Here is a 25,998-nt window from a genome sequence, read left to right on the forward strand (position 1 = left end):
CCTGTTATCTGGTCTATGCTGAGTGATGTCGAGTATTCCCGCTTCCGGTTGACTGGGTTGTCTCATAAACTATATTTGAACTGGCAGGCCAATGGAGCATTCACTTTTGCTTTATTCAGTGGAGTGTCACGCTTGTATTGAGGAGTGCCATGGCACACAGGATACTTCCACCAGAGACGATAGAACAAGTGGCTAAATACACTTTTCGTTGGTCCGCATATAAATGAGGGGTTGCAACCGCACTGAACTGAGTTCCATACCATGTATGGTCTTGCCAGCGGTTCATGAGTCAATATCAGAAGCGGCAAGACTTATTAAAGCGTCCATTGAGGCTCCATTGGACATCTGTCAACCCTGGAGCTTCTCACGACAGACTCTCCACTAGATCAATTGCACCCGCGATATAATCAACAAACCTTGCGGTGGTTTACCGACTCTGATAACAATAGATGGGAGTCCCTTTTCCCCGTGGCAGTACGGTACTTTCACTCGAAATATAATATCTCTTCGGTAATTCAATATAACTTCTGTCGAATCTCACGTATGTCGAGTTCCAGGAATATATTCTTGCAATATTCACGCTATTTAGGTTTTCATGAGCGAAGAACGACGCGGATCCCCGGTCAATCTTCAAATCGATGGTAGGAACGGGTATAGTGTTTCTGTCAATATCCATTGCGATTTTATTTCAACAAGTGTCACCAGGTACATTTTCAGTGGCCCAAACGACGTATAGAAGACCCAGCACAAACGTTAAGCGACATGTCACGTTCCTTCATGACCGGGCCATCCCTAATGATAGGCTTATCGTCAGGCTTACGATCGATGTCAAAGTGACTAATGTCGTAGTTAGGTGCCTGGCCGTCGACGAGCAGATCCTTGAGCACGCGTCCGAGGAGCGGCACAAACTTCATCGCCCAGCCGGCGGTGAAAATGACGATGCTCTTATCCGCGTTACTACCTTGTGCGCGGATGTAGCGTTCGGGCACGAAGTCAAGTACGAACATATTGTCCGAGACGTTCGTCTGCAAGCATGTGCCCGCGAAGACCGGAACCGGGTGCGGACCCACACCAAGGACATGCTCGTGAATCCACCTGCGGGTATTTTCCAGGTCCTCCGGAGAGATAACGGGGTAAGCTCGCTGGTCGGGGTCTGCGATGACATTTGTCGCGGTATCGACAGCGATGCGGCACATGTTCGGTGGGCTCCAAGGTACTGCGGGGAAGCCATAAAATAGGTTGGATACCGGCTTTCCGCCGTACGTCGAGTCGCCCTCGAAGTGGAACCACATCTTTTTGAACTCGATGCTCGGGTCGATAGAGTAGTACCCGGAGACCTAACATAGTACACATCAGTCAACTACACTGCTCTTAGAGATGTAAACGCGACTCGCCATCTCCCAGATATTCACATCCAGCGTGAACCCAAAAGAAGGGAATAGGATGTGGTTCACGTACGCGCCAGGGGTCAGGGCGATCTTATCCGTGCGGAAAGCGAACGCGGTCCCTTGTGCGCTTGCGCCCTTGGGGTTACGCATCTCTCCCTCGACAACCCAATTCGCGAATGGCAGTGTCTTCGTACGGTCTACATTAACCCGCTTGACGGTTGCGTAGTCGAAAAGGTCAACGCCGTGCTCGCGGCACAGGCGATGCAAGGTTCGGAGGAGAAGGGGCACATTGATGCATCCGTTATCGGACATGTCGAGGCCGACCCATTTGTCCGGCAGGTTCTGGAATGGGAAGTTTTCTTGGATGTCATTGCGACCGAGCTTGGTGTACTTCAAACCATATTTATCCAGATTTGGCACGGGACCCATCAGAGTACCCTCGGGGCCTCCTGCCTAGCACCCAATTAGCTCCGAAGCGTAAAGCGGACATGCGCGGAGCACCAACTTACACCGTAGTCGGGGTCACCGAAATTCAACAGACCAGACATCACACGCAGGGGTTCGCCTGCCTCCTTCTCCAACTCATCCCAGATAGACATGGATTGAAAGGCGAGGGTGGCCATAAAGTCTTCCGTGTACGCTGTCCGGTACATGCGTAACAAGTCCTAATGGGATGCGTCAGCTTTATTTAAAAATGTTATAGGGCTTGACGATATACCCCAGAGCTACCAGACTGATTGTAGAAGACGGACTGCTCAAGCACGAGTACTTTGCATTTTGCCTTGGCGCACTCCAAAGCTGTTGCAAGTCTGTAGCAAAGTGTGAGCCTACTCGAAATGCCACCATAGTCGCAGTTACTCTACGCACCCTACAGGCCCTCCGCCGACAACGACAACATCGTACTTTGCAGTCAGATTGAGAGTGCTAGAATCCATGGCTGGTCCACCAGCGAGACACGGCGAGAGCAAGAGCTTCTGTATGGATATCCCACGTACCGCGGGGTATGGTGCCGATTAATATGTACAAGATAGATTTGTTCTGATTTTCTGTGCTGCGGTACTAATGGGTTATTGGTAGACGGTGGGATGGTCGGAACAGAAGATGCGAGGTGTAAAACCTCCGGTTTGTTCATATGACTGGCTTGTGTTTGGTGATCTCGACCCCGCAATATGGGGGACACGTTCAGAAGGGTTACAGGAAGGTAAGACTAACGGCGACCAATATGTGACAGGATAAATGGCACGATGAATGATGGTGTGCAGAACGTTCGGACGCCAATCAGAGACATGTGCAAACTATTTGAAAGCGCCCGCAACCTGATGCAGCCTTGTCTTCCAAATGTGGCGATTGATAACGGACTCTGACACGCCCATCATGTACTTTCATCTGAATGAAGGCATGTTTCCACGTTCCGAATTACGCCACAGCACCGGCAGTGATTCACCCCGATGCCACGACGTGTACTATCTCATATCCGGAGATTCTATTCGGCGGAAGAGACGCAGCCAATCCTGTCCGTACTTGAGCTTGAGCTTGCCAATCAATGCCTTTTTTTGGCCGGAACACTGAGCCCCCTGCAGGTTGCCGATGATGGGACCGAAAGAGGGCCTTCAGCTCTATATCTAAGCGGCGTTGTAGTATCCTTGTTGTACAATCTTTCTTCAAACCTTCTGTCGCAAAGAGAGCTTCTCCACCGATTTTCTCCTTCACGCACCTTCCCCCATAGCTTTGAGTAAATACTATCCCTTGCAGGCATGTGTTGTATTCACTCTGAGCTGTTGATGAATTAATAAGAATTTTAGACTCTAGCGACTGTTTTACAATGTCTAACTTCCCTATCGTCTCTTTGCCAAACTTCACCTCCGTGCGCGGGGAGTCGGCAAAGCTGATCGTAAAAGAGACAATCGCTACATATTCATCCGTCCTCATCGATCCCCTGCCCCCGCAAGGCCAACTGCCGGAGCCCGCACCAGGCGCGGTTGTTGAGCCTTCTCCTCTTCCCATCTGCATTGTTGGTGCTGGGTGTGCGGGCCTTTACGCAGCAATGATTCTTGATACGCTTAAAATCCCTTACGAGATCCTCGAGGCCAACGATCGTATCGGCGGTCGTATATACACCCATCGCTTCAACGGCGACGCAGGACGCGACGCTCCCGTCAACGATCCCGCCCGCTACGACTACATCGACATGGGCGCGATGCGATACCCCAACAACTTTTTCATGAAGCGCGTCTTTAAGTTATTCGAACGCCTCGATATGGACGATATCCTCATCGAGTACAAGTACTCAGCGCCTAACACCTTCCGGCTCTACAACGGTGTCCGCCATAACTCTGCAGACCAATCGGACTTGGACATCTTCAATGTTTCCGAGGCCAAAGGAGGGGCAGTCCCCGACGAGTACGTGGTCAAGGGTGTAGACGACGTCTCTTCGGACATCTTCAAGCCCTTCGCTGAGGCGTTTCAGACACTTCCGTTCAACGAGGCATGGAAGAAGCTGGCGGCGTACGATCCGTACTCCACGCGCGGATATCTGTTGTCAAAGGGCTATCCCGATACCGTCGTTGAGTGGCTCGAGACGTTCACGACAGCTACGGGGCTCTACGACGATGCTTTTGTGGAGAGTACTATGGATGCTATGGACTTTGGTTCACCGGCGGCGACCAAGGCCGCCGGAAGCCGGCATGTTGAAGCTAGCCCTGAAGCTAACGCTAAAGCCGCTTACTCGTGGTATTGCATTGATGGCGGCTCGGACAATCTCACGACTCGGATGGCCCAACGGCTCACTAGCCAGCCTCTCATTGGCAGGCGCGTGACGAAGATCGCCAGCGTGCCCGGCGGCGGTGCAATGGATGTCACTTTTGGCAAGCATTTCATTTTTATCAGCGTGTAGACCGACGCTAACTTGTGCGCTCTGAACTCTAGAAGGCGCTGATGCACAGACGAAAAGATACGCCCAGGTCATCAGCACCGTTCCTCTTGGGTGTCTCGCCGCGATCGACATACCCCAGAATGACCTGTCGTACATGAAACGGATGGCGATTCGGTGCTTGAATTACGACACCTCGACCAAGGTCGCCCTCAAGTTCCAGTCACGTTGGTGGGAAGACCCCAAGATCATGGGCGACCGCACGATCAAGGGTGGCGTGTCATCCACCGATTCCCCCATCCGTACCTGCGTCTACCCGTCGTACGGCTTCCATGCCACTGGCAAGGTGTCTGGCGTCATCCTCGCGAGCTACACGTGGGCGCAGGATGCGCAGCGGATGGGCGGACTTGCGCAGGCGAAGGGTTCCGACGCAGATAAGCTCCTCATCGAGCTTACGCTGAAGAACCTCTCAGAGCTACACAACGTACCCGTTGAGAAGTTTGGTCCGCTCCTTGATCACTACGTCCACAACTGGCACAACGACGAGCACGCACGCGGCGCGTTTGCACTCTTTGGGCCCGGCCAGTTTGGCCAGCCCTCAAGCGGGAACAGTCTGTTCGCGAGCATGAAGGCCCCTGGCGCCAACGGGAAGCTTCACATTGCGGGCGAGGCGACGTCGGTGCACCACGCTTGGGTACTCGGCGCTCTCAACTCTGCGTGGCGCGCCGTGTATAACGCTCTCGGGTTGCTCCCAGACGCGCAGACGAAGAGGACGCTTTTAGAGGAGACGTGGGGAATCCCTGATGAGGAGGACTGCAAGGCGTTGCTCAAATTGGCGGTTCTTGGAAATCACAAGGTGCTGTGATTCGTTAAAAAAGGGTGTTTCTTGCGTTTCTTGTCTTTCTTTTCCCCTGATGTCTGCGATGTACTACTATCTCGATGCACGTTCCCGATTTCTACGATGTACTACTACTAGCCAGGATACAGCTTATCTATATCAACATTGTACTACCATGATGTACCACCACAATGCACACCGACGGTAGCATCACTTTGCTGTCGTGCGGAGTTTTCTCGTTGACTCTTCATTATTTAGCTATAATAGCGATTGATTGTAGCCCGGATGTAGGACTAGTAAATGACACAGATGCGCATAGTATCGTAACGCCGGAGAAGAATACTCACTTGCGCCGGAAAGATCAATAAAAGGTGATCAGTGTAAAGACTTTGGAAGTATGTGCGCGACGTGCATCTGTTACGTAGGGTGTTAAGTAGCATTTTCGAGAAAGGTGATGTCAGATCTGTGTAAGGCTGGACGTCGTCGGTCATGGCATACCATAGAACGGGGAGGGTGCGTGGTGATAAAATAACGCATGCTTAGTACCTGTGCAAAAGGTATACTTAATCGCAATTGGCAGTCCAGAACTATATCACCCATATGAGTGAACAGGCTCACCTCTCGGCGTCGAAAAACGTTGGTAGTGGTTAATCCCAGCCGGAGTGATCGCATCCAGATTGTCGCCTCGCGCCCATACCGGAGAGCGCACGCACTCCTTATGAAACGTCTGCATCAGTCTAGCCCTCTGTGACATCTTCCCAAGCTCGCTGCATTATCAGTCACTCACTGCATAGGGAACAACGGGAGCGGATGGGGATCACCCCGCCGGCAACGTGCATGCTCGCCTCGTCGCAGTCGTCTTTGCATTGCTTAGTACCACCCTGCGCCGCTACGCCCGGATGCGTTCTATACCCCTCGGCGCTTCAGATGTGCATCACGCATTCGGTGAGTGAGTGACTCGGATATACTGGCTGGGTTAAGCCGGAGCCGCGTTCATTCATGTATATGGTTTGAGAGAGGCAGGTTGCGCCCTCGGCATCCATGAGCTTATGGCTGTGGAAATGAAAGAACATGTCAATGTTCAAAGCTAGAGCGATAATGATAATGACAGGCGGTTGACTACGGCGGGCGCGAGGGATCCTACTAGAGAAGGGAAAGACGGGGTGCGTCCAGATTTTTGCTTATGAAACAGAAGAGATGGTGGTGAGGAGTGATACTCGAGGAAGCTCCTAACGCACCTTTGGGTGGAAGAGTGAACTCGAATGCACTAGACCTTGGCTCCCTCCACCACACCCTGGTCCCTTCCTTCACACATATAGCGCACCTGGGGGTTGCTCATCTTCGTTGATGACTAGTTATGTGCAAAAGGGTGACTGAACGAAAAGAAAAGACGTCGAGTCAATCAACGCCAGCCCAGCCAGCCAGCCATATGCATTCTACATGATGCTCAAGGCCGTAGGTAGGCTTGCTAGTCACGTGCGCCAGTGCCTGTCGCTGCAAAGGCTGCTTCCAAGATGTACTGGCCGATGAGAATGATGATAGTAGCAAAACGACGTGGTCGGATGTGTAGAGCTTTTAGGCGTCGACGCGGGAAGGACAACTTGGCACTGCCACACAGCAAGCGGTCGCTGTTCGGTTATTCGGGCCGATGAGCTGCCGACAGCTATTACGAGGCAAACAACATCGTCGGTTGGCCTTTGCCTCTGCCATGGCCCTGAACGATCTCGCCATGGAGGAAATGTCGAGGAAATGCATCCCACAGTCGAGAACGAGCTCGAACTCCTCAATGTTCCCTCACTGAATGGATCAGGCCCTATGGTCAGCCGGATCGACCTGTGTTATGCCCCATCGCGCACATCTGGCTCTTCCGTATTCTTGCGGAGCGAATGATCATCAAACTACAATAACAAGTCAGTTGGTCTGCCTAGGAAAGACTCAATGGATCTCGTACAATTCAAGCTCCCTAAAGCGTCTAACGGTTTCTCGCCCTCGGTCTCGCTCGGCTAGATCCACTGGATCACATACCCCGACATCATCACCGTGAAATCAAGCGCTCACACGCGCTCATGGCCACCTAAATGGAGGGAGGTTCGCAAGCAGCAGCAAGTTAGCCAGGGAGACTAAACAACGGTAGGGACCACATGTTTTCCCTGATGATGTTTGCCCTAATGATGTTTCAAAGCACAGCGGAGCTAGCGGGAGCACTGCCTCAGATTGTACTGACCCAACACACGGAGGGACGATACATGGGTGAGATTTGCGGAGCGCGGAGGCAGATCATCATGGCGATAGGTAACCTGGGGACTGCCGCACAAATTTCGTAGATTCTCGAGTATCACGAGTATGCGATGCTGACCGTAATGATTGTAGTGTATGAAGCGGAGAGCATTCTCCAGAGGAAGGCCCATATTCTGATATTGTCAGGAAGGATGGGCGATAGCTTTTCCAAATCAATACCGCGTTACGATCTCATTCGTGAATGTCGCTATAACCTTTCAATATGATGCTCGTAAAACACTTAATATGGTGTGTCGTGTCATTCGTGCGCAGGTTTCTCGCATCTGAAACAAAGTTGATCATTTACATGGGCAGTAGCATAGCTACAACCAACTTTTACAGGCTGTTGCAAAGATGTACGCCTGCTAAAGTGGAGCAATTCGTACTAATCAATCAGCTACGTATATATCCAAGAGCATGCTACCCGTTCCTTTTTTAGATAAGCCTCGCTGAACACTGTATTCTATCATGAATCGTGAGTGTCGTTGTTTTATCTTCTGGGAACTTCCTTCTACTATTAGAGTGAACGCGCGGGCATTGAAAAAACGCTGAGAACTATCACACAGGGTAAGACACTTCACCTTCAATGGAGTATCAGCCTGAGGCTGAGGATCACCAAAGATCTCGCGTCGGGGTCAGATTTGCAATGACGTCCAAAGCCTTCAAACTCTCAAAAGTAGCTGATAATTACATGATCCTGTTTGTGATTCTCTCCGCATATTCTGCCCACAACTCGCTCAAAATTGTGACGAACCTACCTACCGCTGCAATGCTTCATCGCCCGTTTAGCCAAGTACGAGGTAAGACACGGTATATTCCCAAGTCGTCCATGTCTGTATTGAAGGATCATGCCGCAGTTTCTTTCTTGTGTGTAGCTTTATATGACCATGGTGACACGCCCACCTTCCATCAGCTATTTTTTGATTCTGACGCGACTTATCTTGATAGCTTGCTCGCTGTCTCCAGAAGTGGATCATGTCTGGGTGCTCTCGTGAAATTCGGTTACGTCACCCGTTGTCTTACTGTCAATTTTGTTAGTCGCGCCCATACACGGTATCATCAGTGGTATACTTCACGGTGGGTCCGCCCCCACTTACAAAACACTTTTAATACTGCTCATAATCTGACTATTGGGCCTTAGACACGATACTTGGGAATACTATCCCTGATGTAGGCAGCGGATACCGACTTGAGCCCCGGTTTTCTTACTCATTTTCTCAGTATACCTTTCGTAATCGGTGGCATCGAGGAGTGCGTGATGGACAGAAGTACCCTAATCTTATATCAACCATCAACCATGTCGCTTTCTCAGGTGGGACATGCCCTTGGATCTAGGTACGTATCCTAAATAAACGTGTAAATTCGAAATTTCTAACAGAGATTGTCACGTAGCCAAGTTAACATCGACTGTAGGATATTCTGCCACTTATACGATGACCCACATCATTAACGATAATGCTTCTATAGAACCCTGAAAGGTAGTTTTTATCTCGTCTGGTGTGGTCCTAGCAGACGTGCTGATCACGATGGTCTGACTTGAGAGCGAAAGGTTAGACCTGCATTTACTGCTTTACAAGGATGTTTTTTGACGAAACCTCAGCGGCCCACGAGGTAGTGGCTGTCCTTGAGAGGGTTGTAGTCTGGTCTTTGCTGGGGGTCATACAAGGTTTCCTTACTTCGGTTTCGATGTCATCCTCTGATTGATGTCGCAATGTCGCAATTATAGGGATGCTGCTAATCCGCATATTTGCTATCTATAGGTCAAGAAAAAGGATCAAGTGGGCACTCGGTTGTCTCTTTTGTGTTGAGCTGTTTCTAGCTTTACTTGGCACTGTCGATGCAGGAATAACACGGTTTCCGGTGGGTACGTTGACACAAGCTCATTTACATCAAATCACCGCCTGCTTTATTGACATTATTGGTAGATAACATATTGGTCGTCAATATACCAGTTATATTGTACGAGTGTTTGTTGATGGTGCTGTTGACCCGCGCCTTTTTTCTTCACCGTCAAGAAGTACGCGCGCTCGGAGAATATCCCTGGCAGTCGATGATGAATGTCATATTCCGAGACAGTTGCTTTTACTTTTCAATGTGTGCTCAATCCTAATTTAATGGCTTTTCTTATTACTGATCTGACATGATAGCCTCATTCTAGGAAATCTTACAGAAGCTGCTTCGCGATGGTATACCAACATAAATTTAAATGTAAGACTACTTAGAATTTATATGCTCTAACCTGGTCACATGTGGAATAGATTTTCGTCCGCTATGCTCTCTTGTTCTTAGAGACAACAGTTGGTCCACGACTTGCCTTGACTCTGCGCAAGACTCAGTCCAAGAGGGATAGTCTATACTTCATCTCACCAAATCTGCCAATTACGGCACCCGAAGCGAGCCCGAGCTGAGTAAAGGATTTTGACGAGGTTTTCCACCTGTTTATCGATACGGTTATTACTGCTGTAGATATTTTAAATTTCTAAGGTGGAGGCTGAAGAAGTTGTCTTGAAGTCATGTGTGCATCTCTTGTTATTTAAGGCATTCGGTATATCGGTGTAGTTGAATGAACATAAGAAAGCCGGCGACCTGGGTCGGAGTTTGTCTGGAGCTCCGGATCCGGCAACGCGCGGGTCACTTGTGCAGCTCGAGGTCTTTAGCACATCGCCACTATCTCTATCCGCCAGCGTCAGATCAGGTAAGCCGATTCAAGCATTTCCGACCGAGGTCATCCACATCGTAACCATAAGTCAGGATGACCACCTTTAACATCCACCAACCTGAAGATCGAAAGAACCTCTTCGGACGATTAGCTAGCCCTGACGAAAATCCAGCTTTTGTCTGCCTACACCTGGTAGGTGACGTAGCATGAGTATGAGTGTTTCTATTACATACTGAACTGCTCTTCACAGCCCCTCATCAATAGAGAGCTACAAAGCGAAGCTGAAAAGAATAAGAAGAGCGGAGCAATGGTTCCTCGGTTCACAACGTTTGCCCTTGAATGTCTGGATGCCGGTTTGCTGACAACACTGGTGGCAATCATACGCCAGAGACCTGATACAGACGTGAAAGAAAGATACATATCTCAGTTTTGGGCATTTACGTTATTTTCTACCCTGGTACAATCTGGAGATCCCTCTGAACGTCAAGTCCTCACAGATGAGCTCTTGCACCTCGGTTTTGTGGAAATAATTCTCCAGGTAAACCTTGCCTCCGTCCGGCGTGCCCAAACCTGACAATAAAATGATCATGTTCTTGTTTGCTTAGTCGGTGCGACATCCGCTATGTATCATGCACCAAGCCGCAATCAACACCGCGCAGCACTTTGGAATGCTTATCGGACCGAAACTTTCAGCTTCGACTATTGCCGACATCATCGAGACTATGTGTCTCTATGCACTACAAGGACCGGATGAAGCTATGAAGCAACTTTCTGATCCAAAGACCCGGTGGCAAGGCACATTCATGTTGCTCAAGGCAAATGTATAATCAAGCTTATTTCTTAATCTAATAGCTGACCCGTCTGGCAGATCAACCGTGAGACCGTAGGCATATATGCACTACGCTGGTATGGAATTTTTCAACATCGTGCACTTCTAACAGTCGAAGGCATAATGTGCACACGGCAGTCACCTCACTCGCGCAAGAACTGCCTTGAAATTCTAGAAACGAGACCATATATCCTCGACCTTCTTCTTGACTGCACTATGCTTGAGCGTCCTAACAAGTTTATGGAATCTAGGGCCACAGCAATGGCCACCGAAACGCTAGCTATATTCTTACAGTGGCCAGATTTTGTCGTGCCAGGCACTACAACTCAAACCGGCCGAAGTCCAAAATCGCAAGAATACAAATCCGTTACTCAGGCTGTGACACTCTTTACATCATGTCGAGACTGGTCGGAGAAGTTGATCGAGGCTTGGATGTGTATTGAAGAAGAGAGCTCAAAAAAGCTCGAAAGGAGCGCTGTTTCTCTACGCACCAGTAAGGTCAAGCTTGCTAATTTCTTTCGTTGCACAGGTTGTGGACCAAGATGACGAGTGACTGCGGCGACGTACATCCACCAAGCATGGGTGAGTACGGGAGGATCTTCGAATATCGTGGTACGCTGTTCATTTGCCCTCCAAATTCGGTTCTGAAAGTGTTTTGCTTCCTCTCGTAGGTTATTCCCGCATATCCATCCTGCGTTCGATCGCCACTGCAACACATTTTGCAGAATCCTGCGGTGTTACAAATGTTCAGATTGAATCTTTCATGCACATTGCATACCTTTCCTGTCGTAATTTCCCCTCCATGGACGAAGCCCTTGCCTCGCCAGAGCTTCGTGCATTTATGCACGAATCCGGTGAGAATGTTTCAGATTTATTTTTTACGGATGAAACAGCGTCCTCCGCTACTCCATTTGCTATTGCGTCTCAGCGCATTCTTGGCCCAACTACGCTTGTTCGCCTCCTTGTCGTTCTAGCGCAGCGAAATGCGCTGGATACCATCCAAACATTACGAAAGGCGCCAAACGGGCTCAGTTCCGCGACTTCGCTTGCTCAGGTACAACAGATCACCCACCCAGATGTTATCCGCCGTCTCATCAAAATCTCGCACAAGCGCATGGCCGAGCGGATGGAACACGGTCGGAAGCGCTCGAAAGAAAACAAGACTGGACACGATGTCAATTTCGCTTGCACGGTGTTCATGAGTGTCGCGGAGCTGGCGGCCGCATTGGCCGCGTTGGACACGCACACAGGTGGGATGTACACGGCCGAAATCCGTGGCGCACGTCGTCAGATCGTCGTAGCATTGGGGAATGCAGCACAGATGGCGCTTAGCTTACGACACTACCAAAGGTCATATTCCTTGGCATTGGCTGCTGTCGCCGCTGCGGAAAACATACCAGAAGAAGAAGGCCTAGAAAGTGAGGTGGTTGAGAAGAACAAGCGCCGACTTCACCTGGCAGGTGTCGGACTTCAGCGACGCTGATCATTCCTTGGTACTCTATGCGTGTTTCTTAGCGGTTAACCATACTAATGTATTTCAGTTTGGGCTTGGGACAGGTTTTCTAGAAGTCCGGCGTTGTGTGACTGAGGGGAGAGTCCAAAGAGTATTCGTATCATAGCTCATTTTATAGCAACTTGCACACTGTCTTGTGACTACCGCCTTCACATCTGTCTCAGCATGAGCATAACCGTTTATACTTTGTAATGAGACGCACCAGCCAAGTCCAGAACGATATCAGCCAGGTTTGTGATCTGGGTTCCTGTCTTCGTAGAATGAGCACTTTGAAAATGCCACGAGTAAACTGAACATACAATTCATCATCAACCCGTGACCCAGACACAAAATCCATCTCATGTACTGGAACTAGAGGTATACGCGTCACGATCTTGGCGAGTACATACAGTACGGGGAAGAGAATGATAGGTAGATAGTTTGTGACAAACGTCGCGGTGGACCATTGACCACGAAGAAATACCTCGTACCCGCTAAACTGAACGTAGTCGTGTCAGCTTGTAGACACCATAGTCACAAGGAAGCACACTTACAAGCATGGTAATTCCGCAGGCGAAGATAGCCCACCACGATGCGAAGGGCTGTAAGCGAGACGAGTATGGGAGTGACCGCCTGTCTATCTTCTGAGCGCGAATGCCTGCGTAATATCGCACGTATATGATTCCTATCGCGCACCAACCCCATAACCCGCATGTCGCGGTCATGCTTGAAAACCAAGTGAAGACCTCGCCTGAGCTGGCGCTCGTTGCCATGTACGAGAGCAAGGAGAATGCAGCGGAGAAAATGACAGAAGCAATGGGAAACCCCGAGCGTGTTGTACGAAGGAATATTTTGGGCGCGTTACCCGCGGCAGCAAGGCCATCTATAACCACAATGTCAGTCGGGCGCTGTGTGAGTGAAGCAGTACTCACATAGCCCGCGGGAAGCAATGTACAAGTCACCTGAGGCTGCTGACCACGCGGACGTTAGAAAGGCTACGTTAATGACCTATACTCATCATCGTCAGAACCTAGACAGACACAAAGATGATGTTCACACACCGAAGGTAGTCCCTTGATGCCAGCGCGATTTATTGCTATCACGAACGGAGAAGCGGACGCGTTCCCGGAGTCCAAGTCTAGCAATGGCTCTGTGGATGGTACAAGAAGGCCTATCACGAAAACGCTTCCGATGTAGAAAACAAGAATCCGTGCGTATACACGACGGACGGCCCGGGGAAGGTTTCGTCGAGGGTTTTTGGCCTCAGCTGCAGCTATCTGAACATCGTCATTCGTACCGTTTCAGGAGGGAAAGAACATAGAACCATACCGCAACGACCTCAGTACCAACATAAGAAAAAGCCGCTTGAGTAACCGCGGCCGACCACCCGATAACACGCCCAAGGTTTCCTTCGATCCCTTCGTACTGCACAAATGGGCCAGGGTTGCGCCAGTATTTAAACCCAAGGCGCTCGTGGTTCGGCCCACCGCCAAGATCAAGAACTATACCAAGTATGATGAGGCCTACGATTGTGATCACCTTGATAGAGCTATGGAGAGTCAAACGTCGAGATCGAGCGAACGTAGAGATACAGCAATGTACGTACCAGAATATGAACTCTGATTCACCGTACACTCCTACGCCTAGCATGTTGATACTGATGGCGATTACCAGACACATCGTGATCCAGACGGCGTTGCTGACGCCTGGATGCCAGAAGTCGATCAGTGTTGCCGCTGCAGACAACTCGGCTACACGGGATATAATTTGAGCGCCGGGTAGGTGCTGAGTGGCTACTCCATTTACACACCTGGCAAAGTTAGCTTAAAAGGATGAGCACAATGAAGCGACCGGTTTGGTACGGACTTACCACCCAACCATACCAGAACGACCACCCGAGTGCGAAGGAAAACGCTGGGTCAACAAAACGTTCTGCGAGCCGAATATGTCCGCCTGCGATAGGGAGGAAAGAGATCATCTCTCCGACAGAGACCTCGAACAACATCAACTCGTGGTGCACTAAGGATGTTTGAAATATAGACGCACCATTACACAAAAACAAATGCTGCCAATAAAGATGTACGCGAGCAACATGCCCACTGGTCCCGCGTTCTTCAAAGCCGTTGCGGATCCAAGAAATAGGCCAGTACCGATTACTCCACCCACGCTAAGGCGATAGAGGTTATGACTTCTGTTGATTAGCGACAACTTGCGCGTGCTCACCTGATCATAGCGATATGCCGACTCTTCAACTGACGGTTGAGCCTCCTTTCAACGGGAGATCCATCCGTGAGGTCCGACTGTGAGTTATGCTCCACAGGCAAGCCTTTTTCTGTGTCTTTGGCGTTCATCTGTTGGTCGAAGACGCGGGAGAGAACATGCATGAAGACATGCTACGGGTGTGTCCAGTGACATAACATTCGTTCCAGGAGTTATTTTGGGAGCCTTATCACGGTGGTGCGGAACAGCAGATAAGTGTCTAAGGTCCCAGGCTCAATCCGGCGTCAGTTGTTCTCCGGCCACCGTTATCTGAGGAGGCAAACTCGCTATAGAAGTTACGCGGGAAGCCGGCGGGAGCATCAGTCGGTGTAAAAGTGGGCAGCGGACCTGATTTAATCAGCACGGTTTTGAAAGCTCAGATGAAGCGTGAGTGACGCACCAAGTTTCTTTCCTTGAGCTGTCTAAATGTTCATCATCAACTTCACCCCAGCTTTATCGTATGATACTACCATCTGTCGAGAGCCTCAGCTCGTGATTAACTTCCAGCAACCTTGTATTCGCGCTGTGACATTGGAGCACGACCTGAAACTTGCATGTAGCGTAACTAGCTGTGAGCATGTTGTGACCTATGGCACGGTCTGATGATTGATGCTGTCGGTATGAGCGCGACTTTAGAAGGAGGTAACACATGCTGAAGGTAGTGTTGCCGCGGTTCGGGTGCCCAGTGGTTCGAACCAGGTTTAGAACCAAAGCTGTGCTTGAACTTGACCGAACCAGACCCTCGTAACCAGTCAGTCTATACGGGTTCCAGCCAATGGGTTTAACTGCGGACTCAGTCCCAAGACCGGTCCGAACCGCTGCTAGTTAGGGGTCTGCCGCGTGTAACCTTCTCCGCACCTCGTTTTCGTGGATGTTCTTTGTGTTCTCCCTTTTCTGCATAATTGACCTCCCCTTCTTGTCAAACCTCCGTTGCATGAGGCACTGGTTGACTTTTTCCAGAAATCAGGGTAACGGTTTGCTGAGAGAACAGTGCTGCGGTGTGTTCAATGTTTCCACCTCACTGTTGACTATGAACATCCTTGCACCAATAACGTCTGAAAGATAAGAAACATTCGTCACTGTGTAGGTCATGAGACAAGACTCGGATCGAGTTCCACCATTCCAGAAATCCCAACATAGCATCCCATTTGTTCTATGACATACTATCAATTCACTCACGGGATTCTCACTAATATGCTTGGCAGCAATGTTTCGTAACACCTGCCCCTGTAGGTCTGGTGCATCATTAACGCTCATCTCTGGCACACTGTCTTGCACGACGTTTTTGTTCCATATTAGGACGACGCCCAGTGGCCCATTCCTCTAGACGCTCACTTTCCTATTCCGTCGCACGTCCGCCTTGCATCACTGACGTATTACTCGTTTGGGAGGTGCACATCATCCCCCTGATAACAGCAGCTGCAGCCGTGAAGGCTCCCGCACGGGCTAGCCAGCCCATACTCCATGTTATTGAAGTAAGTATATATCAAATAAACTACAGTATTGTGAAGCTTGGCTGAGAAAAATCAGCAACCTCTCCCTGCGCGTGGGCGGTTGGTTTGCGCGTCTACATGAAAAAGAAGCTGAGAAGTGTGATGCAGGACTGCTTACCCTTTTCGTCTAGTATCCTCGTGCAACAGCGTTATCCGGTTTGGGGTCGTTCTCAAGGTCATATTGCATCAGAGCTGTTACTACTTCTGTGTTGCCTGATAATGCAAGCGCGTCACACATTTTTGGAACGTTTCCATAATGCATGTCTCCATTCTCACCTAATGAGCGTCGGATTGGATGACCCTCTTGAGTATCGTGTGATGCAACGACCACAGCCCAAAGCGGTTGTGTTTAACTCATAATGCAAGACCATCTACCATCATTGCTCAAGACCGTAGCAACAGTAAGGTTATATTGAAGTTGGCGCGTCGGCACACATGATTGGCCTTAGTGTTGTTCTTGGCTTGGCTTGGCCTGAAAGCCACTGGCTTTGGCTTGGCTTCAAGTGGCTTTTGGCCTGACCAAATCTCGAGCCAAGCCAAAGTTATTGGCTTGTGGCTTGGCCTTGGCCTGGCTTGGCTCGAGCCATGGCTTTTGTATGGTACTTTAACTACACTACAAATTTACTTACAAATTATAGTCAAATGCTTTAATTGCAGGTTAACCATTGTATAGTGGTAAATACCATATGCTTGTGAGCAACTGCTTTTAAATATGCTTGATATGAGCCTTGTTAAGTCCTTATGAGAACACTTGGTTATGCCTAAACACCTGACTATGAGGAAAACATGGTAATCAATCCTCAAGAAATCACCTAATCCTATAATACAAAGCTAACTCTTAACAACACTAGCTCAACAAAACTAACCATAGACAGAACTAATCCTTGACAGGGCTAACCCTTGACAGAAATAACATTTAACTGAAATAGTCCTTGGTAGATCATAAGTTTCTTGTTAGCAATCCAAATAAACATGAAAGTAATGAATGAGGCATAATTTCTGTTAAGCACTAAGGAGTATATTGAATATCAGGCTTTCTACTAAGCACTGGTAGTACAATAGCTATATCAAAGATAAGGCCTATTCAGGATTATTACTACTACACATTAGTTTTTTTATAAAGGTTAGTTCTTCCAAAAAAAACAGATTCTGTCAAGAGTTGGGTATGTTTTGAGAGACAGCATAGTCAAGGATCACTTCTGATAATTAGTAGTCTCATTAAAGACTAGCCTAGTGCAGGGTCAATCACCATTGATGAGAAATTAGGCTTTAAACTATTTAGCTCTAGAGGATGCCCTCCCAACACTGAATTTCCCATGATCACAAACAAGTGTGGTCTGCAGATTACACAAAGATTAGATAAAGGATAGGTGTACAAGGTTTACAAAAGTATCAAACAAGCTAACATCAACTGTAATTACTGATATATAGTATTATAATAAGTGTCTAACAAAGCCATGGCCTATTGGCTTGGCTTTGGCCTGGCTTGGTGGTGAAGCCAGGCCAACAATGCTTGGCCCTGTACTGGCTTTGGCCTGGCTTGGCTTGGCCTGAAATCTGGCTTGGCTTGGCCTGGCTTTGGCTTTTAGGCCAGGCCAAGAACAACACTAATTGGCCTATATAGCTGTACGAAGACCTTCAGCCTGGAACTTTGGTGTAACGGTTGGCGCTCCTTATTTGCACAAACCCATTCGAGGTCGTACGTTCAAGTCTCTCCTGTGCCAATATCATGTAATATAGTTTTTTCTTGTGAATGTAGCACTGAATTTTTCCTTCTTGTCACTGCGAGACATAACTCCAGTTCACGCGCGATTTTGTTGTATGTCATAGAGAAGTTAGATACTATTGTATAGCAATGGTAATCACATAACGTATGTCTTATCCATTATGTAGTTCTACTAGACTCTAGATAAGGCTCCCACAACGCTGAAAAGCGAGCGGCAATGGAACGCCGAAGGGCGGCTTGTCGAAGTCCATAGGCAATCATCCCTTCTTCCGCAGCATCATTAGCTCCCGTCGACGCTTCGTTCACACGCTCTTCCCACCACGACGCATGCCATTCGAGGAAGCGAAGTACGCGGCCCATTTCCTCTTGCAGGAGCTCTACCTCTTCGGACCAGCGATGGGCGCGCGCGCGAGATTTGCACCACTGCACGCGAATATCTGAGACAAGATTGAGAAAAGACAGATGGGCCGAGGGTAACCACACACCTTCTTGTATGTTCTCCTGAGTTTCGTTATCGTCTACTACTCCGCCCGCGAAAGTTACCCGCCAGATCCACGTCATCTTGCGGCGGCCCTCCGACACAGACCCAAAATCCACCATCGGGGCGACGTCTTCGTCCTTGAGCAGACGTATGTCGCTGGGTAGTGGCTGGCGAGTGTGACGTCCGAGTGAAACAAGGGCTAAGTATGCCGCTCTATATGTCCTACTATGCATCCGTATCTTGGCGCCGTTAGCGTCTATGATTTTTTGCTGTCGGGTGTTCTGCTCTTGACCTCGCAAGTTCTTGTCTTTGTACTTGTATAGCCACTCCCCATACTGAAGCGAGGAGCGGAGGCGCGCTAAAGCGTCGTGGGCCTGTCCAATTCGGAGGTCCCATTCGATAGAGTAGAAACGAGTAGGATAAGCGTGAGGTCGTGGCAAGTTAGAAGGAAGGAAAAGGTCCGCTATTTCGGGGCGATCTGCGGAGTGAGCGGCGTTGTCTGAATGGGCGCGAAGGGAAGTTGCGGCAGGCATGTAGACCGACTGGGCAGCAAACCAATGATTAAGTTTGAGTCGCAAGCCGTTTGATCGCTGCTGCAAGGCCGCCAGTTGCGAGTCTTCGGCGTGCTGTCCCAAGCTAACGCGATCAACACGGAGGCGACGCCTGCAGTAAGTGTCAACTATGCTGTAGCAATAGTATTTAAGCTGTGTCGCCACTTACTGTTGTTCTTCCAGGTCTAACGCTGCGCTCACGAGCGAGCCTGGAGTAATCTCAGAATGAGGAGACAACCCCGGGTGCTTGGCGAGCTCTAGTGCATCCTCTCTGGCGACCTTTAGACGTGTTTGTGGTAGTGTTGGCGCTATATTCAATTTAATAATATCGATAATATTAACAGCGATAGCACTCACACTTTGCCTTGGACTCAAATGGGTTTGGTTTAGAATGGTCGTCCTCCCAGGTTTGCACTTCGTCGGTCCAGGCTTTGAGTTCTACTTCGGGAATATTATCCTCCATATCCGCTAGCACCGCGCCGTGTTCTTCTGACATCTGGATGGCTTCTTTGATCTTCCGCGTGAAGAAAGCGCCCAAGCCGACGAGCTTTTTCCAATTCCAGTCTCCGAAGAAGTCGTCGAGGGTGTCACGGCGATTTCCGGGACCCATCTCTTTGGTGCTCGAAGCTACCGGGTTAATGTTCGCCCAACCGCGCTCAACGCCCTCGCCATCAGTCCTACCAACCCCAGGGGTGAAATTGAACGAGTACGAGATTTGACATTTGGCGATATGAGCCGACAGGTGGAATTTAGGGACTAAAAACTCGAACTCGCGTCCAGATGGGTCAAAACTGAGAAATGTCGGAAGGCGGGAGACACGGCTCCATAGCTTGATCCACCACTGGCAGGCAATGTCGTAAGACGTATTTATCCTCTTGACAAAAGTTCCGCGAATGCTCGAGAAGTAAAGATAATCCATGTTTGCGTATCTGATTAGGCAATTAAACATGAAATGCGATTTTTGGAGTGAGCTAGTACGCACTTTTCGCCCTTCTGGAGATCCCCGCATCCGCACGGCATTTTCATGTTGTGACGCGCGCAGTCGATGGTTCCCAAACCGGTAGCAGCGAGTCCTTGGAATGCCTTAGAGTCAGCCATGTTAACCGCCTTATGGCTAGCACAAGAGCTTCTCTATGGTGCTAAAGTCAGTCGGAAACAAATTTTATATGACAATGTCAACGTACGTCTTGGGTTTCTTTGGCATGCATAGACAGAAACTCCTTATAAGGCTTCTCCTTCACCATGTATGCAACTCCGTCACCGAGGCTCGGGTCCGACTCTTCCGAAGAAACATGACGGCGTTTAAGCCGAAAATTAGCGTCGATGGCAAGGAACAATGCATTCAGCCAGCTATGATAGAGGAAGTTTAGACGGGGTGAATTTAGACTAACATGGAAAATTTACCGCTTTGGCTTCGGTGCGTTCTCCCATCCATCAGGCATGTTCTTGCCGGGATGAGGACATGCGGGGCATAATACAGCGCACGCGCCCTCGGGCGTCTCATTGAGTGAAATCTCAACATGTCCCCTACCAGAGCGCTTCAACATTTTGAGGTGGCGCCACTCGCGCACCATGCGCATAAATGATTCGTAGCGGTCCTATAAAGAAAAAGTTAGCAAAGAGGATCGATTAAACGAATTAGCCAGATATCCATTGCTCACCTTGATTGATACTAGCCCCGCGTTATCGGACCTCCTCGCAAGTGCGTGATAAGCCTCATAGGCAGAAGCTTTAGACTCGAGAGAAAGGAGCTGGAACTCTTCAAGAAGCCTGAATGTTGCTGCGGTCTTCGGCTCCGTAACAGTCGCTGGAAATAGCCTGGCACGGAGAAGCTGCCGATACTTCGAAGCTGCCGTTTCACAGCCGCAATAATCAAGCCCCACTTCGTGTATCCCGTGACTGTCCATCACTACGAAGTCGTCGTCGAAGGAGCAGACAGGGTTGACACAAGTCCGGCCAGGACTATGGCCAAGCTGAATGCGTAACCCAAGACGATTTAGAGAGCTTCTTTCAAAGTACTTGCCGTTCCAATACTACTCCGCTCCCAGTCAGTATCCGTCAGTCTAACCGTAATAAAATGCGCACCTTGATACGATGGAAAGGACTAGTAGTGTGGTTCTTGACCATACACTCTCGGCACCCCATCGCACCCATCAAACAGTCTTCGCATCGAAAAGCCGGGTTGGCGCCGGAGCACCAATGACATGTCAAAGAGTCCTTGAAGTCACCGCGTCCGTCATGGCGAATCAGCTCTTTTAGAAACGCCGCTCGATACTTCAACCAGGCGAGCAAAGGCCTTCCCTGAGACAAAAGTCAGTGAGTAAATCATACAGGAACGGCTTTAATATTACCGCTGCTGCACGCCTCTTCTGAGGTTGCTCCAATCCCTCTATTGGCTCTGATTCTGGCTCCATGTCATTGGGCTCTGACAAGAACGGAGCAGGACCGGAAGCCGACATGTCCACCGAGTCCGCATCCTCATCCAAGAACGCCTCTGTAGCTGTGCCATGGTCATAGACCGTAGGATCTCCACCTTCCATCGCCTGATCAACGCGCTCGGGAGGTCGCTGAACCGAGACACTTGAGGTTTCGACCCTCGCTTTGCCATGCTCGTCGACAGAAAGCGACACATTCTGATGCGTGTTGGTATTCTCACCCTTGGCAGCTGCTTTTGAAGATCGTTTGAAAGCATTGGCTGCCTTTGTGGCGGCACGCTGAACTTTTTTGGGTAGAAGGAGACCTTTGGGCTTGTATCAGAAAGCCAACAACGCGCGGATGAATCTGGTTTGCGTACCATAACCTCCGCCACCCCTCAGCCTTGCTGCAAGGCTAGTAGCGAACATACAGCGCGCAGTAATCCGCCAGAGCTGCTTGAAGGTGCTACAACAGATAGCTCAGAGATACGTTTATATACTGTGGATATTCAAGTGCCCGTTACCTTTTGGCAAGCAGCGCAATCATGAAACAGACGCGTAGCCCGCCTCGGTCTTAGTCCCGTAATATGACCGGGGTGGTACACTTGCTCGAGAAAACAAGGAGCATAGAAGAATCTTTGATGGAGAATTGCAATGATGGTTCGGTTCCCTTATCTTACGTGATGTGCGCTTGGCTCATATGTGATTATTCAATGGTTTCTATTGCTGCGGAAAGGTCTAGAATTCATGTTAAAATAGATATGTTCAGCGAATCAGCGAACATTACATCAGTGTTCTAGCTAATCGGAAGAGTGTTGTCCAAGAGAAATCATAGAGTAAAGAAATTGCCCCTCTGCAACAGGCATCCCATATCTAGACAGCCGCAGAGCATAGGCATACGCCTTTGTGGATTCGCTCATCCCCGGATGCGTACCACCCGACTCGGAGGCCAGTTGCGCATCACTTATACGTCTGATGCCCTCTATCTCGTTTAACTCGTGGCATATGGATTCGACTGACGCCAGGTCAAAACCGTGTGAGAGCAGGTAATAATCAGCATACACTCCGAGGGATGCACGTAGCTCGGCACTCCGTGGGTTATCTTCGGGTCTCTGATTGATGACTGCAATAATCCCCCGGAGGTTTCGAACGTGGGTATACGCGATCGGAGTTGGTTCCAGCGATGCTCTGAGGAGATTGGGGGTCGGAGAAGGCATGTATGCAAGCGGAAGGGGAATAGGGTGGCCTTGAGACGCTTCCGGTGTTTCTTGTGCCTTTGGTGTTGGAGAACGTAAGAAATCGAGACGCACATACCCTTGATTGGGTCTAGACGCACTTGGGGGTGGTGATGGCGAAAGGGAATCGAGACGGATGGGCTCTTGGCCCGATCTAGTAGATAAGTTAGGAGTGGGTGAAGTCGGAGAACAGGGTATCACACGAGCAGGCGAAGGAGTGAGGCGCAGCAGCTGCCGCTGCCTTTGCTCAATAGTCACTAACAATCAACATCACAGTCAGTATGTTATTTGAAGGAAAGGAAGAGCTGACGTACAAGGCGTGATCCCTGCTTTGTCACTCGCATCTGGTATGAGCGACAGATCACCCTTCGTGATCATGAAAGCTAGCGCCTGACGGAACGTTTTGGTCACTGCACCCTTGGGGTATTTCAGAGTCTTCATCCTATCAATGGCGTCATCTCTGACGCATTGTCAACCAATCAGGTGGGGTACAAACAAATGAACTCAAGGACTTACTTTGAGATGAATATTCCGACGCGCGAGGCAACTGTGACAGCGTAGAGCTCGCTTCGATAGACAAGCAGATGAGGAATGGTTTGGCTCTCGTAGATGGCGCTGATAACGCTCCTAGTGCTGGGACGTGAACCGAGTGGCTCAAAGATGGCTTGGAGTGTTGTAGAAACATTTTCCGACTCAGAACGCGAGCGACAGTTGATCGGAATGGGCAGTGGATCTGAATCTCGGCCAAAGTAGACGTAGGGACTGTCAATGCAGGTCAGCACTGTTCCGGCGTAGAGTAAAACACTACATACCATTCTTTCGTGATAGGGCAATTAGTACCGCTAACAAGAACCCACTCGGGGTTGAAGGGAGCGATCTTGACACGAAAAGAGGACATGATAAGTACAAGTGTGAGGTCTTGGAGATGACTCTATCCCTATCAGCACAGCGCTCGACGCCGTCTCATTTGTACGATAAAGTAAGCGCCGAAATTGTGACGCTAATTGACGAAGATGGACAATACACAGACAGAGCTAGCAAGTAGAAGCCGTGACCGTGTTGCATCACCGGCACCGCACCTGAATGGGATGCCCCTTTTTGGCGAAAGGTAGTCTTGTGCATCACTGCACCTGAGCAGAACACCCCTTTTCGGCGAAAGCAGTCTTGCATAGTCAACGTTTACCGAAGGAAAAGGTGCTGATGATGCACAACGTTGACATCCGAGGACTTGCTAAAATCAAACTTCGCGAGTTGCAAGAATGAATTTCCCCAATAAGGTACAAAGCGCAAGATATCTACGAGCGCCATCGCATACAATGGGCTGACACAAATGCAGTATTTACATGTCCTCACAGGGGTGGCAGCACCACAGGTGCGTCAGTAGAAGGGGATGGAGGAGGCGCCCGGTTATGAGCACGGAACCTGTTGCGGATGTCTGCAATGTTGCAATGGAAAGGCGATCCCCCAGGAGTGCGAGAGCGGTTGCGAGTGCGACGGCCAATACGGGGGCGAGATGTCCGGCCATACGGCCCCCAGCTGCAAGACCTACATGCTTCGATCCTTCCCGTACGGCGAAACTCAGCGTAGCTGTCGAGCCAATGCTTGATAAGCTACAACGATAGATGTGAGTCAAACCATCTTCGGGAACAGACCTCGTACTCACAATTATCTCCCAAACAAGAGCCTCGGACCACTCATTGGCCGACAAACCAATCCGTGGAACAGGCCACCGGGCGAGCCAGACGTTGTCCACATCCGTCAGGAAGCGGGATTGCGCCCGTGCATCGCATGTCCTGCGAACGGTCTGCCACCGCGTGTGCACGCCCTTCAAGTATTCATCTTGCTCTGGTGTAGTCCAAGACATGAACTAAGGAAAACGTTTATAGTTAGCAAGCTGCCACTGCTGACGTGAACCCCATAGGCGAGACCACAAACCATGGTGAGAATGCAGCAGCGATAGAGTGGACGTGTCACCGAGGAGATGATAGTCGAGAATAGAGAAGATTTTGGGCGACGTACTTGTGATGCACCAGCCGTCCAGCTTATTTAGGAGCCAATGCCTCGTGCATAAGCTCATTGATGCATCGGCGGAGCTTCTTGGGCAGCGACTCACCTAGACCAGGAGCACGAGTTTGAGCTTGGAGCGAACTTCAAGCTTCAAGCTTCAAGCTTGAGCTCGAGGATCAAAGCAAGAACTCCACTTGAATGCCTTGTGCACGAGCTGATCGAAGCTTGAACTCTTCTCCTCAATATCTCAATGCGGCCAGAAGTCCGCGCGGAGAAGTCGGGTAGTGAGCGAGACATTTCTCACGCATCATGATTATGGTAAGTGCATCGCATCCTGGAGAGCAGAGTTCGCTTCGGCATTGATATGAAACGGGCTGCGCTGGGGCTTGCTTCGACGTTACTCGAGTTCCAAATAAGTCATAGAAGCGACATCGACGGGAATGTTGAAGATGAAGTGGTCTGACAAATATATGAAATGCTTTGCCCAATTGTAGCGTGTTTCCGCCCTTTGTCCGCGATGCCCTTTGTCCGTGATGGTGCGCTAGGATCAGTTGAATGACGGAGGAGTGTCATAATGGTAGTACTGCTACGCAATTGAATGCTTGCTTCTGTTTGAAAGCTCTGAATGGATATCCATTTCCCCTTTCAGCATATGTTCGGGCAACCACTGGCGAAGACATTGCATGAATGACAAAAGACATTTGGATCCAGTATTGAAGTTAGCAGTTCCACTACATATGCCTATACGTCTTGACAGTCATAAATCTATCTGCCAGTAATGTTAACGGAGCTCAGTGATTAATTATGCAACGCCTGTGTGATATACATCGCAAGTCATAAAAGTCTTAAAAACCTCTTAGCCGTCTTTGAATCGGCCGTTTGACATGAACTTTGATGATATATCATGGTCACAGAACCACTGAAAATTGAAAGTTTGTTTGAAGAGTTCTGTATTGTGAATATACTGACTCAAATTTGGGGTGACATGGAAGATATAGCTAAGCACTATAGCTAGTATGAATGGACTGCACGACTCATGAGTGCTACAGTTGGACATTGGCACTATGAGCTCGAAGGGAACATCCATTGCTGTGATGTTAACTGGTGTACATGTAGCAATATTTCAAACGACACAGTGCATGTCATACACAGTTCTACTATCTAACAAATACACTGCTTCAAATCTCTTCTTTATAGTATGGCATAAACGATATAAGGGCTGCTCATGGATTCAGCCCGTGACTCATGTAACTCAGTGTGCACTATGGATTTGAAGAGAACTTGAGTATCTCAGTCGACAGGCTGTGAATGTGATACACAGAAGTATATCCACCTGTGAGAACATGCATTCAATTCAGAAGTATTGATATATTAGCGCCTTTTATTCCATGAGAGAATGAATGCATGCACGACATATGCAAAAACCTCATAAAACCATGATAAAACTCTTAATAGCCCCTATCTGATTTCGAAGCTGTCG

The 25,998-nt window shown here is 49.3% G+C and overlaps 8 protein-coding genes across 8 annotated transcripts; 3 read left to right on the forward strand and 5 right to left on the reverse strand.

Moving 5' to 3' along the window:
• Window positions 1-713: 713 nt before the first annotated feature.
• CONPUDRAFT_67585 (FAD/NAD(P)-binding domain-containing protein) lies at window positions 714-2,323 on the reverse strand (the record flags this gene model as incomplete). Its single annotated transcript, XM_007777147.1, has 6 exons — window positions 714-1,337; window positions 1,386-1,523; window positions 1,590-1,841; window positions 1,898-2,053; window positions 2,107-2,197; window positions 2,256-2,323. 6 exons carry the CDS (start codon window positions 2,321-2,323, stop codon window positions 714-716), a joined length of 1,329 nt encoding a protein of 442 aa, XP_007775337.1.
• Window positions 2,324-3,372: 1,049 nt separating this feature from the next.
• On the forward strand, window positions 3,373-5,406 carry CONPUDRAFT_113488 (uncharacterized protein). Its single transcript, XM_007777296.1, has 3 exons — window positions 3,373-4,036; window positions 4,094-4,275; window positions 4,331-5,406. The coding sequence occupies exons 1-3, from the start codon at window positions 3,433-3,435 to the stop codon at window positions 5,120-5,122; spliced, it is 1,578 nt and encodes a 525-aa protein (XP_007775486.1). The 5' UTR covers window positions 3,373-3,432; the 3' UTR covers window positions 5,123-5,406.
• Window positions 5,407-7,958: 2,552 nt separating this feature from the next.
• CONPUDRAFT_78119 (uncharacterized protein) lies at window positions 7,959-11,413 on the forward strand (the record flags this gene model as incomplete). The annotated part of the gene is made up of 14 exons (XM_007777297.1): window positions 7,959-8,172; window positions 8,411-8,449; window positions 8,514-8,623; window positions 8,685-8,707; window positions 9,133-9,236; window positions 9,298-9,331; window positions 9,520-9,580; window positions 9,631-9,669; window positions 9,932-10,067; window positions 10,156-10,223; window positions 10,282-10,569; window positions 10,637-10,852; window positions 10,900-11,358; window positions 11,390-11,413. The coding sequence occupies 14 exons, from the start codon at window positions 7,959-7,961 to the stop codon at window positions 11,411-11,413; spliced, it is 1,815 nt and encodes a 604-aa protein (XP_007775487.1).
• Window positions 11,414-11,662: 249 nt separating this feature from the next.
• Window positions 11,663-12,343, forward strand: CONPUDRAFT_160180 (uncharacterized protein; the record flags this gene model as incomplete). Its single annotated transcript, XM_007777298.1, has 1 exon — window positions 11,663-12,343. The coding sequence occupies one exon, from the start codon at window positions 11,663-11,665 to the stop codon at window positions 12,341-12,343; it is 681 nt and encodes a 226-aa protein (XP_007775488.1).
• Window positions 12,344-12,374: 31 nt separating this feature from the next.
• CONPUDRAFT_113492 (amino acid permease) lies at window positions 12,375-14,616 on the reverse strand. Its single transcript, XM_007777299.1, has 11 exons — window positions 14,576-14,616; window positions 14,399-14,519; window positions 14,204-14,345; window positions 13,959-14,103; window positions 13,682-13,901; window positions 13,414-13,629; window positions 13,285-13,360; window positions 12,907-13,235; window positions 12,673-12,851; window positions 12,576-12,624; window positions 12,375-12,528 (listed from the first exon to the last, which is right to left on the reverse strand). Exons 1-11 carry the CDS (start codon window positions 14,581-14,583, stop codon window positions 12,523-12,525), a joined length of 1,491 nt encoding a protein of 496 aa, XP_007775489.1. The 5' UTR covers window positions 14,584-14,616; the 3' UTR covers window positions 12,375-12,522.
• Window positions 14,617-17,989: 3,373 nt separating this feature from the next.
• Window positions 17,990-20,460, reverse strand: CONPUDRAFT_67415 (uncharacterized protein; the record flags this gene model as incomplete). The annotated part of the gene is made up of 7 exons (XM_007777139.1): window positions 17,990-18,348; window positions 18,493-18,974; window positions 19,032-19,170; window positions 19,220-19,791; window positions 19,845-19,993; window positions 20,047-20,212; window positions 20,267-20,460. Coding segments are annotated over 7 exons (2,061 nt in total), but the record flags the coding sequence as incomplete, so codon positions are not given.
• Window positions 20,461-21,124, reverse strand: CONPUDRAFT_67519 (uncharacterized protein; the record flags this gene model as incomplete). Its single annotated transcript, XM_007777145.1, has 2 exons — window positions 20,461-20,895; window positions 20,948-21,124. Coding segments are annotated over 2 exons (612 nt in total), but the record flags the coding sequence as incomplete, so codon positions are not given.
• A 2,736-nt stretch (window positions 21,125-23,860) lies between these two features.
• On the reverse strand, window positions 23,861-24,375 carry CONPUDRAFT_160183 (uncharacterized protein; the record flags this gene model as incomplete). Its single annotated transcript, XM_007777300.1, has 2 exons — window positions 23,861-24,121; window positions 24,175-24,375. The coding sequence occupies 2 exons, from the start codon at window positions 24,373-24,375 to the stop codon at window positions 23,861-23,863; spliced, it is 462 nt and encodes a 153-aa protein (XP_007775490.1).
• Window positions 24,376-25,998: the final 1,623 nt, after the last annotated feature.

The sequence above is a fragment of the Coniophora puteana genome (assembly GCF_000271625.1).
Source record: "Coniophora puteana RWD-64-598 SS2 unplaced genomic scaffold CONPUscaffold_20, whole genome shotgun sequence".
NCBI classification, from domain to species: domain Eukaryota; kingdom Fungi; phylum Basidiomycota; class Agaricomycetes; order Boletales; family Coniophoraceae; genus Coniophora; species Coniophora puteana.